The sequence below is a fragment of the Ammospiza caudacuta genome, chromosome 9 (genome assembly GCF_027887145.1).
Source record: "Ammospiza caudacuta isolate bAmmCau1 chromosome 9, bAmmCau1.pri, whole genome shotgun sequence".
NCBI lineage: Eukaryota > Metazoa > Chordata > Aves > Passeriformes > Passerellidae > Ammospiza > Ammospiza caudacuta.
The window spans coordinates 36,463,000-36,479,386 of NC_080601.1; the positions used below are offsets into that span (position 1 = coordinate 36,463,000).

A 16,387-nucleotide genomic window follows, 5' to 3' on the forward strand; every position below is an offset into this window, starting at 1 on the left:
CTCAGCATCAACATCCATGGAAACCACCTGAATTCCTGGTAATGTGGCTCTGCCCACACTCTCCGTTCAAAATGTGATGTCTAACAAGGTCTTGATTCACCTTTCAATAAAAACCTGGGGCTGGATCCTGAGAAACAGGGCTGGGCCCTGACCTCAGTGCCATTCCCAGAACTGCCAAGATCCAAAGTCAAGGTAACTTTGCTGGCTTCAGGAGAGAGGCTCAGCCAGCCCATTCCTCCCAATGAATGTCTCATTGCACCTGTATTAATGCTTCTTCAAACAGCCCTGCCTGCTGGGGATAAAGCTTAATTATCTCAGCTCTATCAATAACACCTCAAGCAAAGAGTCTAGATTAAAAAATTATCTCTAGCAAAAAAGCTTCTCTTTTTCCTAGCTACCACTTTCTGTTTGTTTTTTTTTTTTAAACCATGTTGACAGCTGTGGCCATACTTCTCAAAAGGAAGAGGCTTTCTTTTGGCAAAAGCTAATATTTGACTGCAGAAAATTGTAATCATTTAAAACAGAAAGTGTACCTAAAAGCTGTTAGGCTTCAAACCTATAATCAGTCCTAAGTAGGAAAAGCTTCTTAATGTCAAGAAACAGCTTGTTTACAGAAGGCTTTGGGCAAAATTATTGTAGTGGCTTCAGAGCAAACAATCCCAAACCCAGCTAATCACCAGCCCCTAACAATCAGCCTCTCCCTGCTGAAGGCAAATTTATTTTCTCCAAGCACTTTTCAAATAATTAATTGACCTTCTCCCTTGCTGTTAAACAAGGGAACATCACTTATTCCAGGGAGGGAATGAAGACCAACCTGCAGCACCCAGTCTGGCTGCCATGGAGAGTTTTGGTGGAAGGAGGATTTGCAGTGGTTGCACCAGCAAAATCCTGCAATTTGACAGCCTCCAGTGGCACCAGAGCAGGTCCAGGTTGGGCAGCAGGAAAGATCTCTTCACTGACAGAGTGGTTAACCCCAAAACAGGCTTCCCAGGTGGAGCCAGCATCTCTGGAAGTGTTCCAAAAAGTAGCAGATGTGGCACTTGGTGATATGGTTTAGTTGACATGGTGGTGTTGGACTTGGTGATCTTGCAGGACTTTTTCCAACCTTAATGAGAAGGAAACGTTCTTGCCTGGGACCTGCAGGACATCACCTTACACCTGGAATCATGAGAGGGTGTAATTGCAGCAGGATATTTGAGTGGACAGCTAATAACCCACCCACATGATCTGAGGTGACTGCTCGCACCACGGAGCTCCCAGTATCCAGCTGCTCAACTACAGTGTTTGTATATTTTACTAGCATTTTTCCCTTTCTCTTCCTATGAGCTGGGAGAGGATGAAAGGAAAAAATATTTACTGCTGTACTTTCGAGACATTGCCTGTAACAGCCACAGACCCAAACCCTCCGAGTTAGAAATCCGTGTTTGCATTTCCAGGACGTCATGCTAGAAGCTATCAGACGCTATTGTAGTGACTCAAGGAGTAATCTGATGCAGTGTGACTTGGAAAAAAAAACCTTCAGGATGATTCAGAACATTTAAATGGCGATTTTCAGGGTAAGAAAGACTTGGGCCACTTGGAATTCTCATCATGTCTGAGGCACCTAGTTCAGCTCCTTCTGATAATTTACCGCAGCCAGGCTGAGCCAAGTATTCATTTCACAGACTGTACAAGAGTCGTTCCTGGTTTAAACCAAGTGTGAATTAGGGGAAAATGAGGCTCTTTACTCCAGCGGCATAATGCAGTCACTGAATCCACAGAGCCCATCTCTTTTAATCATTATTTTAATGATTCTGGTATTCCAGCCCTGCTGCTGGCCCCGAGTGCTAACGAGTGACTTGTACCCTCCAGTCTTTCACTTCAAACTGTCTCACATTCTTACCAAGGCTGACAGCTCAGATAGAAATGTCACAGAATCACAGAATCATAGAATGGGGTAGGTTGGAAGAGACCTCTAAATCATGGAATCCAAAATGGAAAACAGAGGAAGAATCAAACCGTCGGTTTTCATATGCTGAACTTTAACTTGGATCCTCAGACAACACGAACATCTTTGGGAAAATCTAATTTATAAATTTCACTCATAAAACTGTGTTCTGTATCATCATTAACAGGGCAGACATCATTCTGTCTTCCAGAGAAACAATGGCCTTCCTACCCAACAGCTTCATTGCAATGTCCCAGAACAGAAAATTGAGCCTTTAATCCTCAAAATGCATTTCCTGAAGGAAATTTCAACTCCAGTCAAATTATTTTATGATCACACAAAACCAAACAAAAAAATCCACAAGAAAATTGCAAAGAAACAGACAAACTCCAAGAAGATCCAACCATCTCTGGCTGCTCGTTGTCTTAAACCACAGAGAAATTGATAAAGAACAATTGGCTCCACAGGAAAATGGTCTCAGCCAGGGTCACTGTGACATCGCAGCACTGTCACTGAAAGCCAGCTTTGGCTCTCACAGCCCTGGGCATCACCCTTCTCCCTTGCTGACAGCATTGCTCACAATCCCAGGGGTAGCCTTGCCTCCATATGGCAGGACAGGAGGTCACCACATCTGTCTCCTGATTTCATAAATAAGTAGTTTAAAGGAGTGGAATATCAAAGAATATCCCTCCTGCTGATCCCTTCCTTCTCCTACACCCTTTGTACCACCAGATGATGGGGAAGGCAGCAAACCTTTGAGACAGAGCAAAGCTGAAGAGCTGCTACTCTAAAAAATGCAAAAGGGCCCTCCAAAAAATATGAGGCATCCCCTTCTTTCTACAAATGAAATTAAAAGCTCCAAGATAGAGAGGCAACTGCTCAGGCCCATCACACAGGCTGGGATCTGTCTCAAAGGCTGGCAGCATCTTCCAGAGTAACAGGATTTCCAGTTCCTCACTCGAGTTTTCATCACCTGCAGTGATTGAATCCTCGTTTTCTGGGGATGCAGCACATGAAGGTCACACCTCAGTGTAACACGGACCCAGTGACACAGAATGTCTAGACTAAGGAAAATTGACAGCCTCCTCCATTTTAAATTTATCCCAGATGAAGTGAAACATCAAAGGAGCTCCTTTTAATGGGCTTTTTGGCATGTGGTCCTTTGTTCTTAACAAGTCAGCACCAGCTGCTGTGTCCATAATGCCAAGTCAGTAACATCCCCAGCCAGATTCCTGGCTGGTGTAAATCAGTGTCACTCCTCTGCAGGCAGAGATTTCACTTGGTTGACATCAGCTGAAGATTTGGCTCCTTGTGCTTAGCAGGTGCAAGATAAGTAAAATCTCCTGTGCCATATTTCATATTTCTCCTGTCTTCACCACCAGTTCTGCTGCACACATTTGCAGGGTGGAGAGTTAATTAGCATCAGCTGGAGCTGCTCAAGTTTCTATACAATAAATTCCATATTGTCAGGAACTGCTTTCCTCTAATTATATCTTGTTCATGTATATATATATATATATATATATATATATAATGTTATTTATTTATTTATTTATTTATTTATTTTTGCTCATGTACAAATCTTGTACTCTGGCTTATTGCATGGTGACTTTCCCATAAACAAAAGATGATGTGAGAACAACAGGCCACATTCCTTCATCACAGCATTTCAAATACTATTTAATTAATGAAAGTAAATATTACTCATAGCCTTCAGATTTCCTAATTAGCTCATTCTGTTACCAGGTTGATCTATTAGTTTAAAGGTGACCCACAAGATTTTCTTGATACATATATGTCTCAAATACCTGGAGCTCTTCAGTGTGTATTTAAAACAAAAATGTATTTTTGCTTTGCAGGTAGCAGCTTATCAAAGTCCCACAGCACTAGCTGTTCTGATTTTACCCCAGTATGAGGAGGAATATACATACATGCATCAAAAAATTAAAACAGATCTTGAAACAAATTCAAGTCTAGTTATTTACCCCTTAAAAACTCATTAACACTGCTGACTTCAGCACCTGTTAATGAGTAAGTTCAAGAAGGAAACAGAAATCTGTAATCATCTGGGGCCATTTAACAAACCCAAAGCCCAGATCCCATCTCAGTTTTCCCCACTGGCTGCCTTGGGTTGTTTTAATTAAGCAAATTATGCTTCCAAGTCCCCTGCCACGCTCTTTGGGCAAAGGTGCAAGCATTGGCATTACCGAGTGTCTGGGGTGTCTCATTCACTGCTGTGGCCACGTCCCTTCCCTCCCGAGCATCTCATCCCTGAATTCTCAAAGAGGAACGTTGGGAGGGCTGCCCTGGACACCCCAGAGGCAGGAGAGCTCCCAGGGCTCTGCTGAGCACGTTCATCACAGCCACCCATTGTGTGCCATCCCCATTGTGTGCCATCCCCATTGTGTGCCATCCCCATTGTGTGCCATCCCCTCCTGCTGCTGACTGCAGTGTGGAACCATGGAACCCTTCTGGCTGGAACTCTGGAACCTTCTGTGCCTGGGCTCACACCATTCCCAGCTCTGCCATGGCCACCATGTCCCCAGGTGCCACCTCCACATGGCTTTTGATTCCCTCCAGGATGGGGACTCCACCACTGGAAAACCTTTCCATGAAGGAATTTTCCCCAATACCAAACGCAAACTTGCCCTGGCCCAGCCTGAGGCCGTTCCCTCTCCTGTCCCTCTTCCCTGGCCGTCCCTCCTGTCAGGAGCTGTGCAGAGCCACAAGGGCCCCCTGAGCCTCCTTTGCTCCAGGCTGAGCTCCTTCCCAGCTCCCTCAGAGCCTCCAGCCCCTTCCCCAGCTCCATTCCCTTCCCTGGACACTCTCCAGCCCCTCAATGTCTCTCTTGTCCAAGACTGACCCCAGGATGTGAGGTCCCTCAGCAGTGCCTGGCACTGGGATTGTCACTGCCTTGGTCCTATGACCACACTGTTGTGGCCATATGATTATCTTATAACCCTGATGTCCCTAATTTTGGGTGGCTTACATGGGAATGTAATTCATGATTTTCCCTTTTGTCATCTCCCCCTACCCTCCTTGCACATCTGCACCTCAGCTCAGGGCAGAGGGATCCAGCACAGCACCCACAATCCAGAGTGGATTCACTCTCCAGCTCAGCTGTTATTCCTTAATATCTCTCCACATCAGTTTTGGGTATGACAACAAAACATGAACAAAAGTGTAGAGGTGAGCAGGAAATATTTTGGTTTAGAAAAGAGCTGAGATGTGTGAAGGCGTTCAGGCGTGAAGTTTACTGCTATCTAAGCTCAAATGGATAAATTTAGATGTTGGCATTCATAATCTTCCCTAGAAAAGTGATGATATTGTTTAATCAAGAGGTCAAAAAGAATTTAAAATTGTCCCATTTTCTTCTTTTTTCTCCTTTTTAATAATTCAGCCTAGTGCCCAGTAGGGTAATAGATAGTGAAAGACGGATGGAGAACTAGATATTCATGGGGAATACATTCTTCATGAAAGCTAGGTGAGAAATTAATATTAAAATGTTCCTGTCTTCAGCAGAAACAAGACTAATCTTTTCATTTCTAACTTACCTTGTATTTATGAGACATCAGCTGCAGACAGGAAATTGCAGCATTGCCTAAGAGCAGCGTTAGCAAGTCCTGACAGCTTGTTAAAAGCCGTGACCAAAGGCAGGGTGATGCACATCCATCACCCGTGGCAGGCACCTCGTGGAGCTTGGCCTGGGCTGGCCCTTGGCCACATCTCTGAGTGGGTGGCTCGTTTGGCCCCCAGTGGGACCCTTCACACGTCCCTGCAGCTGCCCCAGGGATGGGAATGTTGGCCACTCACTAAAAATAAACACAGTTCTGTCCCACGGCTCTGTCCTCCCACGGTTCCAGCCTGACTTCATGTATAACATGGATTTTCCAGCCCTTACAATCCCATTTCTTGCCAGATAATGGAAGTAAAGGCCCAAAGCAGTGCAGCCAATAGAAGATAGAGTCCACAGTGGGGAAATATCATATTCCATCCTTGGGATGCTCTAGCAGAAACTATGGCTTTGAACTCTGAGTCCCAGAGATTTGGATTTCCAAGTGTAATTCCCATCCACGAGCAGAGCCCAAGATTTACATTTCATTAATAATCCTAAAGCATCCTTTTCATATGAGGCACATGATGAAAATACATAACTCTGGAGATTACCTGGCCCAGCCTCCTGCTGAAAGAAGGGCCTTAGATTAAGCTATCCAGGTCCATGTAAAGCCAAATCTTGAACAGTTGGATTTGGACATGAAATAATGAGTAATACAGTAAGTAGAGTCATCATTACTGCAGTGAAGTCACACAAAGATTAGGAAAAAGACACTCAGCTGGGCCTAGAGGAAACAGCAAACCCAGCCCCAGCACCTGTAAAGCAGAGAGTATTTGGGTGCTCCTTCCAACTCAGATCCTAATAAAGCAACCTATACATCCTGCAAACTGCATTTACAGATTTCATACAGAGAAGTGTAGCCTTGAAAGTAATTTTTCTTTTTTTTTCCCTCAGCATAGTGATGTTATTACCACTTGTATTTCTGCTGGCAGGAAGCTCTTGCCTACAGCTGCAAACCAATATAAACTCCAACTTTCTGGGTCATCAGAAATGTAATGGACAAAGTGCTCTCTGCAGTTACCTCATCCATAAGATAACTGAGTTAAAGCATGAACACTGTGGCAAAACTTGTTCACTGTCCCTTCTTTGCTGGTTCCCCTTTCTTTTTAAACACTTCATTTCACAAACATTTCACTGCATAAACATGGAGCAGAGCAAAGCCTAACAGGAACAGGTTTGAATTAGTAAACAGCAGAGGGAAAAAAATATCCAAAATAACTGGGAATCTAGAATGGGATAAAAGTTCCTCCCCAAAAGGGTTGTCCAGTCCTACAGGGATTTAAAAGCCCTTTGGATGTGGCACTTGGGGATGTGGGTCAGTGGTGGCCTTGGCAGTGCTGGGGGCTGGTTTGACTGGATGATCTTAAAGGTCATTTCAAACATTAATGATTCCATGATTGATAATCTCATACCAATACTTCTCCTCCTCACTTCACCCAGTCCAGAAGTAAAAAGGACTCAGTTTTTAAGTTGTCCCAGGTTAAAACCACACCATTCCCTCTCATTTTGAGCACCAGTGTGGATGTCCCATGCATTTTACCAGGCTTCTCCTATTAAATGGTTGATGGCTGTGCACGAGCTCATTACTTGGATTATCCTGCTGTTGTTTTGGAGCATTATTCTGGTTGTTTATACAAATTTCACACAGGAAAGTTGTAGTAGGCTGATAAACACCTCCTTACACATTACAAAGGGTCTGAGCAGGAGAAATGTATATCTTTGCATTCTACATTATGGCCCACACAAAAGGTGGAAGCAGTTAAAAGGTAACACTTCCCATGTTTATTTACACCTATAGTCTTATGTACACAAATGGTGGAAGTTCTTTATCACAAACCAGTATTTCTCAGCTCCTTACTTCACTGATTTCCTCCTTTCAGTAAAACTATGGAACCATGAGGAGCCTCCCAACTCACTTTCTAATTATTTCTAGTAAAAGTGGTTCTTCCACACCACCATGGCATCACTAAGCCCAGGGAAGGCTCAGTTTTAAATCTGCTCTATCACAGAGAAACCTTAGATGGTGTTGAATAAAGCCTTGAATATATAACACTCCCCATGGAGTGATATTCCCTGATATTTAAAATTAGGATGTGTACAATGAAGTGCTGCATTTGCTGGTGCCATCCCTTTGTATTTCCATCCCAAGCCCCTTAGCACTGGTTGGCATCTTCCCTCTCCTGTTCCCCACTGTTCTTCTCCTGTCTAACACCACATAGCCTGCATTATGCTTAGGAAAACAGAGGAATATTTTATGTCAGGCTCTGCCCCTGCAGGAGCAATCCCACTGATTTCAGGCATGGAAAAGGGAGAGCAGCAGAGACTGGGGGGAGTTTGCACCTTGCCCAGCCCTCGAGGCAGCGTGAGGCTTCTCATCTCTCTGTTTCCTTCCACTGGCACACTGGGAGGATGAAGGTACAAAGGAGCTTTAGGAAGTGGCTCGTGTTCATGCACTGACCCTTAGCTCAAAAAGGCCATATAAGAACAGGGTAATTGCAATTAAATGTAGCCCAAGGCTGCAGGGTACAGAGGGGGCGAGTTTAATCTTTGTGCTTTTGGTTAAAAACAGACTGCACTCATTGACAATCTTGCCATCCACCTTCCCTTCCTGGAAAGGCAATAAACCCAGCTGTGGCTATCCAAGTGTGCTGGAAAATCCCAGTGCAGCAGGAGCTGCACCACTCTGGGCAGGAAGCAATCCCCAGGGCCCCTCTCCCTTCCCCAAGGAGCAATGCTGCAAAGAACATTTTATGTTTGTAAAATGCTTGGAATGGTTGGAAACAAATGTGTTCAAGATTTGCAAACCTTTTACCTGGTTCCATTAAGTATAAAAGCCTGGTCTTATTACTGTAGCCTTCTAAATAAAAGCTGAAAACAAGATCATTTTTAATTGCAAGGAGCACAAAACCAAACTCAGTGCAGTCATCTCCTTCTTAAAATTCACACCTTGAAATTCAGCCCTTATTCAAAGATAAACCTAATTATTTTCAGGGGATAAGCACTTGCAGGTTGCTGGAAGAATAATAAAAAAATACTGTTATAAATAGTTTTACAAAGGGATTTAATGCAGAAAACACAGGGGGATTTCTCTCTTTCAGCTGATGAGCAGCACACATCACTACCATGGTGAATATTCATGCCAGTGCTGGAGCTGGAAACCTCTGGGCTGTGCTCTAGCTCCCTGAGCCTCTGCAGAAGTAGAAATTGCTCTTATCTGCTCTCACAGGATCACTGTGGTGGGGCTGCTCCAGCCTGAACCTCTGCTCCACCAGCCTGAGGTTTGTGGAAATGACTTACCTGCCTCATTGCTTGAATGAGGAATTTGGAGGGGAAGCACAGTGTGGTGGCTGCCAGGCTGCTCATCCTCTTCCACTGCTGCCTTGTGAGGTCCTCTGGGAATATCCACAAATGCTGCAAGTCCCGAGGCAAAGACACTTTGCAAAGGGTATTTACGACCCAAATGTCCTTCCTTTGTTTTCTTCTCCTTAATTACCTTATTTCCCGTGAAGTCTGTGCTCAGGTGGGATCTGAGCAGAGCTCCGTGAGCTCCTGGGAGCTTCCTTGGAGCTGTCTCCTCCATGGGCTCTCCATTAGCTATGCCATCTACTCCATCTGCTGTTAATCCGGACAAACTGCACTTCAGGCTCAAGGACAATGTGGATCTGTACAATTTTTGGCATTTAACTCGAGGTTGGTGAATGCACACGCTGAGTGACCTGTCCAGATAATAGATGGTGTTTGGACAGGGCTCACACACCTGGAGCTGGACACAGGAGATGAATGAAGGTGGAATTTTCTCCCTCCCATCACTGCTTTGGACACCCACGCCATCCTCCTTGATTCCAGGGTCAAAAAGCTGCTTTTGGGGTTCTTCACCTAATCTTGAGCAAGACTTGGGTGTCTTTAAATGAGGTTGAATGGCGTGGGCTGGGGGAGGCCAGCGCTTGAGGAGAGCGGGGACTGTGCTGGGCATGGGGGACACGGTGCTGGGCTCCTGGCCAGCCCCAGGGCCACCTGCCAGCTCCCCAGAGCCCACAGGAACACGCCTGGCCGTGACGGTGATGGAGGCAAAGCCTCTCTGCTGGCCTGGACACTGCTTTGGGCTGGGAGAGTCCGACGGTGACATGGTGTCCTCTAAGGATGCCTGGATCTCCAAGCGGCTGGGAAGCACCAGAAATGTTCTGCTAACGATGGCTGAGCCCTGGGTAGGCAAGGATGGCTCTGTGTGAGGAGCTCTGGGCTGGGGGAGCAGGGCCTGCATAGGCACAGAGGGCTTCTCCTCATCAATCTGTGCAATGATTACTGGTGAAATCAATGTCGTGTTTTGGGAAGGGAGAGATTCCTGTAAAAGAAAAGATTCCCAGTTATCACCATACTCCAATATCCTGTGTGCAACTGTTTCTCATCTACCATCTATCACAGCAGACAGTTTTGTTCAAGATCTCTTGTTACTTTTCTATTCATAATAACATTTCTGTCATTAAAAAATGCACGCTCTTGAAATCAGCTCGGAATTGTCTGGGAGGCTTCAATGAAAACTTTATCACTCTGGTGAAGGGAAAAATATTAAAATTTAAAACCTGTATTCTGTAGCATTATTTTGAGTATTTAACTCATGACCATGGATGGGATTGGCGGGTGTTTAAAAATGGACATGGCAAAGACAGTTGCCAGTTTCAGACTATAAATTCCTCTTTCATGATGATCTGCTGGAATTTAGAATGCATTTAAGTACATTATGAATCACTGCCCTGTGACATCACATGCTGCAGAAGACATGTGGGCACCAGGGGCATGACAGCTTTACAACCTCACCAGTTATAGGCATGAAAAACTCCCAAAAAAGAGATACAGTTACTCATAAGGGCTCTGAGTACTATTTTAATTAATTAGTTCCCTCTTTCTTATGATTCTCTGGTGACACCTGCCAACAATGTACAAACACATATGTACAAGATTGATTGACAGTAGTCCAGAGACTGAGAATGGCCCAGATTAATTTTTCCATCCGTGACAGGAAATATCCATCTTGATAGACCACACCTTACTTCCCCTAAAGTGACAAAGAGGTGCTTTTATGTTCCAGCTCTCTAACAGAGTAAACCTGAGTTTAAGGTCTCCTGTTGTTATTATCTACCCCATTGGGCACGTAAGTCCCATGCAATAAAGCATCTGGTCTGATCTCATTGCTGCTGTAAATTGGCTGATTAGATTGCTCCTGCCCTGTGTTCCCAGATCTCTTGATCCTAATACAAAAAAAAAAAAAAAAAACAAAAACCAAAAAACCAAAAACAAACCCAAACACAACAGTGAATTGGCATGCAGAATGTGAGGATTAGCTTCCTAAAGAAAGCCCATTCTGTGTTTAGGTGCCATCAACTCTTGCTTATTGGAAATTCACCCCAATCCTAGCTGAGTGTCTCTATCACCTGATAATCAATGCCAGGACTCAACAAGGGCTTCAAAACACTACATTGTCCTTCCTCCAGGAGGGCTGTGAGGGTGACACTGCTCTGACCTCCCTGGTGCCATGGTCACCCTTCTCAGGAGGAAGGAAATGATGCCTCAGGTTTGGCTTTTCAATGTTTCGCATTCTGTGCTGCTTTAATATGCACTTCTGAGCTTCATATTAAGGGCTGCTGAGCTCTGTGCACAGAGCAGGGAGACAAAACAATTCCTGCTCCAGCTGGGCACCAAGGACAAATGACCCAAATCTCAGCCCAGGAGCACAAACCCCGTGGGCTGCAGAGAGAAAAACAAGCAGGGTGGGACTGCAGGGCTAAAGCTGGAATGGGACAATGAACTGCAAGGTGCAAATGGAGCAGAGCTGATCCCAGGGACAGAGCCCGTGCCCGGCCGTGCATTTTGGGGCCATTTTGGTTCATCTTGGGTGCAGCCCTGGCTGGGCTCTGGTGCTGCCCAACGTGGATCCATGGAGAAGATCCTTTGAATAAATCCCTGCTTTATTCTTTAACTCCATCCAACCTCTGTTCTAGATCAGCCTTCACAAGGCATCAGGGTGACACCACGCTGGAGCCCATGGGGAGATGATTTTTAAGGACCCTTCCAACTCAAACCATTCCATGATTCTGAGCTCCTATGAAACCATCCCTGTGCTCTTTCTCCATGCAGGAAAACATCACCAGGAACACTTTCTTTGTATCCCTTGGGAAGGAGCCTCTTGGGAACCCAAATGGGCAGAGGTAGATCAAGAGTTTATTAACAAGGTGAAATGCCAGATAAATTTTATCAACGCTTTTAAACCAGCTGCCTGTGGTTTGGACAATTCAATAATTTCACAGCCTCAGGGAAAGCATTTTCTTCCTCCTCTGTTTCTTTCATGGTTTGTAACAACATTTGCCTCATATTTTCTTCACTTCGTTTACTTCTACCTACAGGTTTAAGACCTTTGCATGCCTTCCAAAACTCTCAAGTTCCCCCAGATTTCTACAGGGCACCAAAGAAGAATGTTCCTTGAGAGACTTTATTTTGGATGCATCTCTCATGCTCCAGTAGTTAATTTGACATTTATTTCTTTTGTTGAGGGCTGCACAGATGGAGACATCCTGCAAGAGTCCAAAGGCATGTCAGAAACGCTCCTGATTAGCTGCAAACTCCTGCGCCAATATTTTAAATAATTTACATTCCTTTTTTCTGTAGAAAATATGTATTATTTCCTCCTCTCAATCTTTAGCAAAGAATTGGATCTTTAAGGTTTGCCCAGCTGATCCTGTGCTCGTTGGGAGCTTTCAAGCTTCACTGCATCTTGTGAAAAAAATCCACACGTACACAAAGTAATTGTGGTGAGCTGAAAACCTCAGGCTTTGTCCTGAGGACATATTGGGCAGAGTGTACTGATATTTGGGATATTGCTTGATTTAGCCTCGTGGGGGGTTTTTTACAACTTCTTTTCCCCAACAAAACATGCCATTTTTCCCCATCACCAAGAGCACGCAGAATCACAACACTTAGCCATCATTATATTTGGCTTTTCTGCTGCCTAAGCTAAGCTTAGCTAAACAAAACCAAGTCCAAACATTCTGCTCAGCAATCAGTGATTGTTTTTTAAACCCTCCTGCATTCTGCTGACTGCTCCCCAAGCAGAATTTATTTATTTTACCTTGGTAGGGCTAGATTTTCCCCACACACCGCTCTCCCACTGAAGGCCTGTGCATGTCCTCTGACCATCAGGGCCCCAGCGCTTTTGTGTCACCCCTGGGGAAAAACACATGGAAAGGAACATTATTGTCAGTGTTCTGGAGGAGATGAGTTAGAAAATGTGCTTTTAAATGGAGTGCAGGAGGAGGGAAGGAGTCCTGGAAGTGATCTGATTGCCCTGGGATCTGTTTCTCCCCCTGCACAGAAGAGGCTGTGGAAACACCCTGGGATTCTATTGCTGGGACTTGGACAGTCCCACACTGAGTCCAGGGCTGATCCAAAGCTGCACTATCTCTGCTTTTGATTTCCATGGGCAGCACTGTGGTGGGACTGGGGAGGCTGGGAAATGTGGATTTCTATTATAATCCTACATTAATTAAGAGATGGGACCACCTTTGGGCTAAGAACGATTTACTGCTCAGACAAACATCAGTCTCAGAGTCCCTGAGATTTCAGAGGAGCAAGCATTCGGCCATAGCTCAGAGCAGTCACAAGTTCTTTGTTACAAGGCAATCTAGAACTTTCTAACCCCATGGACAGCTGCCACAGGGTTTATTTTGCTTTTCTGACCCATCACCTTTACTCACTTCTGCTGCACTGAGGATGCTTTTGTCCAATGGGCTTCTGTCTCGCAGGCACACATCTGCTTCTGTTCTAACTTCTGAACTCTCAGCTCGTTCCATACAGCCCCACCCCTGCATTATAAACCTTCACCATCTCATCAGTGCAGTTTCTCACTCACTTCAGGCACATTCTTACTTACAACTATAGAAATAGGAGTTTATGATTTTTCTGCCTAATATCTGTGTATTGTACTTTTACATCAATCCAAGCTTCTCCCAAGGCTGCAGATCAAACCCTTCAATGCTGTGGAAGTTTCTATCTTTCCATTTCCCACAGATTTCAACAAACACCCTTTCTGTGCCCTCTGCAGAACAGGAAGCACAAACAGCACAGCAACGAGCTGGATTTCACTGGCACTGAGTCACCTTCACATTTAAAGATCTGCAGTGATTCCAAACCGTGTCCACAAATTCTGTTACATCCCAGCATTCCCAGTTCAGTGACAACTGTTCCACCAGCACCTCAACCTCTGCTCTTGTCATGGGCTGTTTTCTGCAAGCACTATTCCCTCTCTGCAGCTTTTTGCATGGAGCTAATTTCCATTTAACACAGTCTGGGCTATTGCACTGATGCATTACATCTGCTGTCAACTGCTTTGCCAGAAATTACGTTACTTTCTAGTTTGTATTAAGCATCCAAAATTAATTTTCAGAAATTCTCCATTTGGACTGAAATCTCTGGACGTTCCTGGCTGTTGTTTTACAGCAACATGTCACACCACTGGTAAGACCTTTTGTATTATTTTTCTTCCACCCAGGCAGGCTGCCACAAGAGAAAATTTTTTGCTAAGCAGAATTTCAGTTTACGTGTTACATTATATTGACAAAGGAATATAAATCATCTCCACTTTAGGAACTGTTTATTAAACCATGCCCACCACAACAGAATTCATCTCCTTGGTGAAGGGCAAGAGGGAGAAGATATCAGATCTATCCCTCAAGAAGTCTTTAGTCCCACCACAACATTTAGAGGGTGTTTGATGAGCTTTTGTTTTAATAAGGTACACTAAAATATACTTTAACATTTCCCTAGCATAACTCCAAGATGCCACCATGTATGTCCATAGCTGGCATGAAGGAAGAGGTTTGTTTTTGTCATTGAGCAACAGAGTCCAGAGCCACAGAGCAAACAGCTGGACTCATTAGCCACAGTGTGGGAAAAGCCAGAGTCCCGCAAACAGCCAGAGCAGAGGGCCCACTCCATGGTTTTTGGCAAAGGAATAATGCTGGGTTGCCATCAGTGCAAAGGCAGGGAACCTGGTCTAGCACTGGAAACTGCTGGCACCAAACACAGATGAGATGCCTTGGAGCCAGCTCCTCACCCTGCCATGGTGCTCAGTGAGGAGCACAGGATCCAAGGACAAAATCCTCCTCTGCTGCTGGGGAAGCCTCATGGAAAGGTTATTTTCAGTGTATCAGTGCTGTGATCAATCACATGTGGGCACTTTCATGGTGAAGAGCAGCCATGCTTGCTCTTATTTATTTTTTTAAAGCGACTAAATAGGGAATAACCTGCAGAGAGGGGTAAAGAAGAAATTCTTGGATTGAATAACATTGAATTACATTAACAGAAATTTGATAAAAAACCCTATGTAATTAAAGCAACAACTTCCACTAAGTTATCAATATTTTCCTGAAATGCTTTGCAGTAAAAACCCCACAGTTGTCTCAGATCGAGCAGGAAACTACAACAGGTGATCATCAACTTCTGAATGTCAGCTTGTGCACAAGGAAATCCAGAGGCAGTGCAGGGATAAATCAGATCCCACAGGCTCATTCTTCCATGAATTTAATTCAAGTCCATTTCCAGCACCAGAGAAAGACTGAGTACTACAGGGTTAAAGAAGAACAAGTTGTCTAAGTCCACACAGCAGATTGCACAGAAGAGGTAGATTATTCTTATCCAAGTAACCTACCACAATTACCAATAATCTGTGGGTACAACCTTCCAATATCTCACAGATCCTTGGAAAAGATTGGTAAATTCTGGCCTGTCTAACTTTAAAAATAGCTCTTTCTGGAGTAGGAGAGGCAGGAAGAATAGAGACGAAGACGAAGAAGAAGAAGAAGAAGAAGAAGAAGAAGAAGAAGAAGAAGAAGAAGAAGAAGAAGAAGAGGAAATATTTATTTCCTTTGCTAAATCATCCACTGTGGAGTTTTGCATTGCCTTTTGTACCCTGTTCCATCAAGGACATTCTCACATTGCTATAGGAATCCTACAACTGGAAAACACTCAAACTTTTGGCAAGTCATTGAATGTATTTGCTGAGACAGATTAAATGGTATTGGTGGCAAAAGCACTGGCATTTATCATGGTATTATTAAATCTATCGTAGGAAGCTTCACATTTGTTAATTCATGTTAAGAGAACAAGCATAAAAAACCCCCAAACCTTTAAAAAGAGCTTGAATCGTGTTTGCAATGAAGGCACTACAGGCAGCACAAGGCTTTAGCTGAGACATGTCACACACTGAGCGTTCAAATGTTCACTGCTGACAAAACACATTGCCCTGGAACCCTTGTTACACAACAAAATGCAAAGTTCACTTTTCCCTGGTGTGAAAACATGAAAGAAATGGCATTTCAAGTACTTTCTGTCTCTGTGGGGAGCAGGAGAAACTTATTTCACTCCAAGCTGAAATCCTGAGGATTGGTTTAACCTCCCCAGACCTTCCCTTCCCACCACAATCAATTAAAAATGGGAGATGCCACAAGGAACAGAGGAGCAACTGCTGGCACGTGACCTCTGTCCTGTGACATCTTCACTCTTCTTAATTTCCTCCCCTCACAAATCCTGTTTGTTGAACCAAAGGCTGCGTTCCTTGGTGAGGGAGCTTGGGGTGCTCAGCCTGGAGAAAAGGAGACTCAGGGCTGCCCCCATCACTCTCACAGCTCCTGAAAGGTGCCTGTGCTCAGCTGGGGCTGGGCTCTGTCTGCAGCAGCACTGACACAGCCAGAGCACACAGCCTCAACTGCACCAAGGGAAATACAGGTTGGATAGCAGGAAAAAGTTTTTTCCAGCAAGGGTGATAAAGTTCTGGAATGGCTGCCCAGGGAGGTGGT

At 44.5% G+C, this 16,387-nt stretch overlaps 1 protein-coding gene across 2 annotated transcripts in view; it reads right to left on the bottom strand.

Moving 5' to 3' along the window:
• The window catches only part of C9H10orf90 (chromosome 9 C10orf90 homolog), a 100,015-nt gene that overhangs the window by 18,245 nt on the left and 65,383 nt on the right, over nt 1-16,387 (bottom strand). For both annotated transcript variants that reach the window (XM_058810698.1, XM_058810697.1), the window contains exons 2-3: nt 12,664-12,758; nt 8,841-9,885 (exon numbers count right to left, since the gene is read on the bottom strand). In XM_058810698.1, the coding sequence (XP_058666681.1) occupies nt 8,841-9,804 (964 nt within the window). In that variant the 5' untranslated portion in view covers nt 9,805-9,885; nt 12,664-12,758. The remainder of the gene's footprint in view (nt 1-8,840; nt 9,886-12,663; nt 12,759-16,387) is intronic.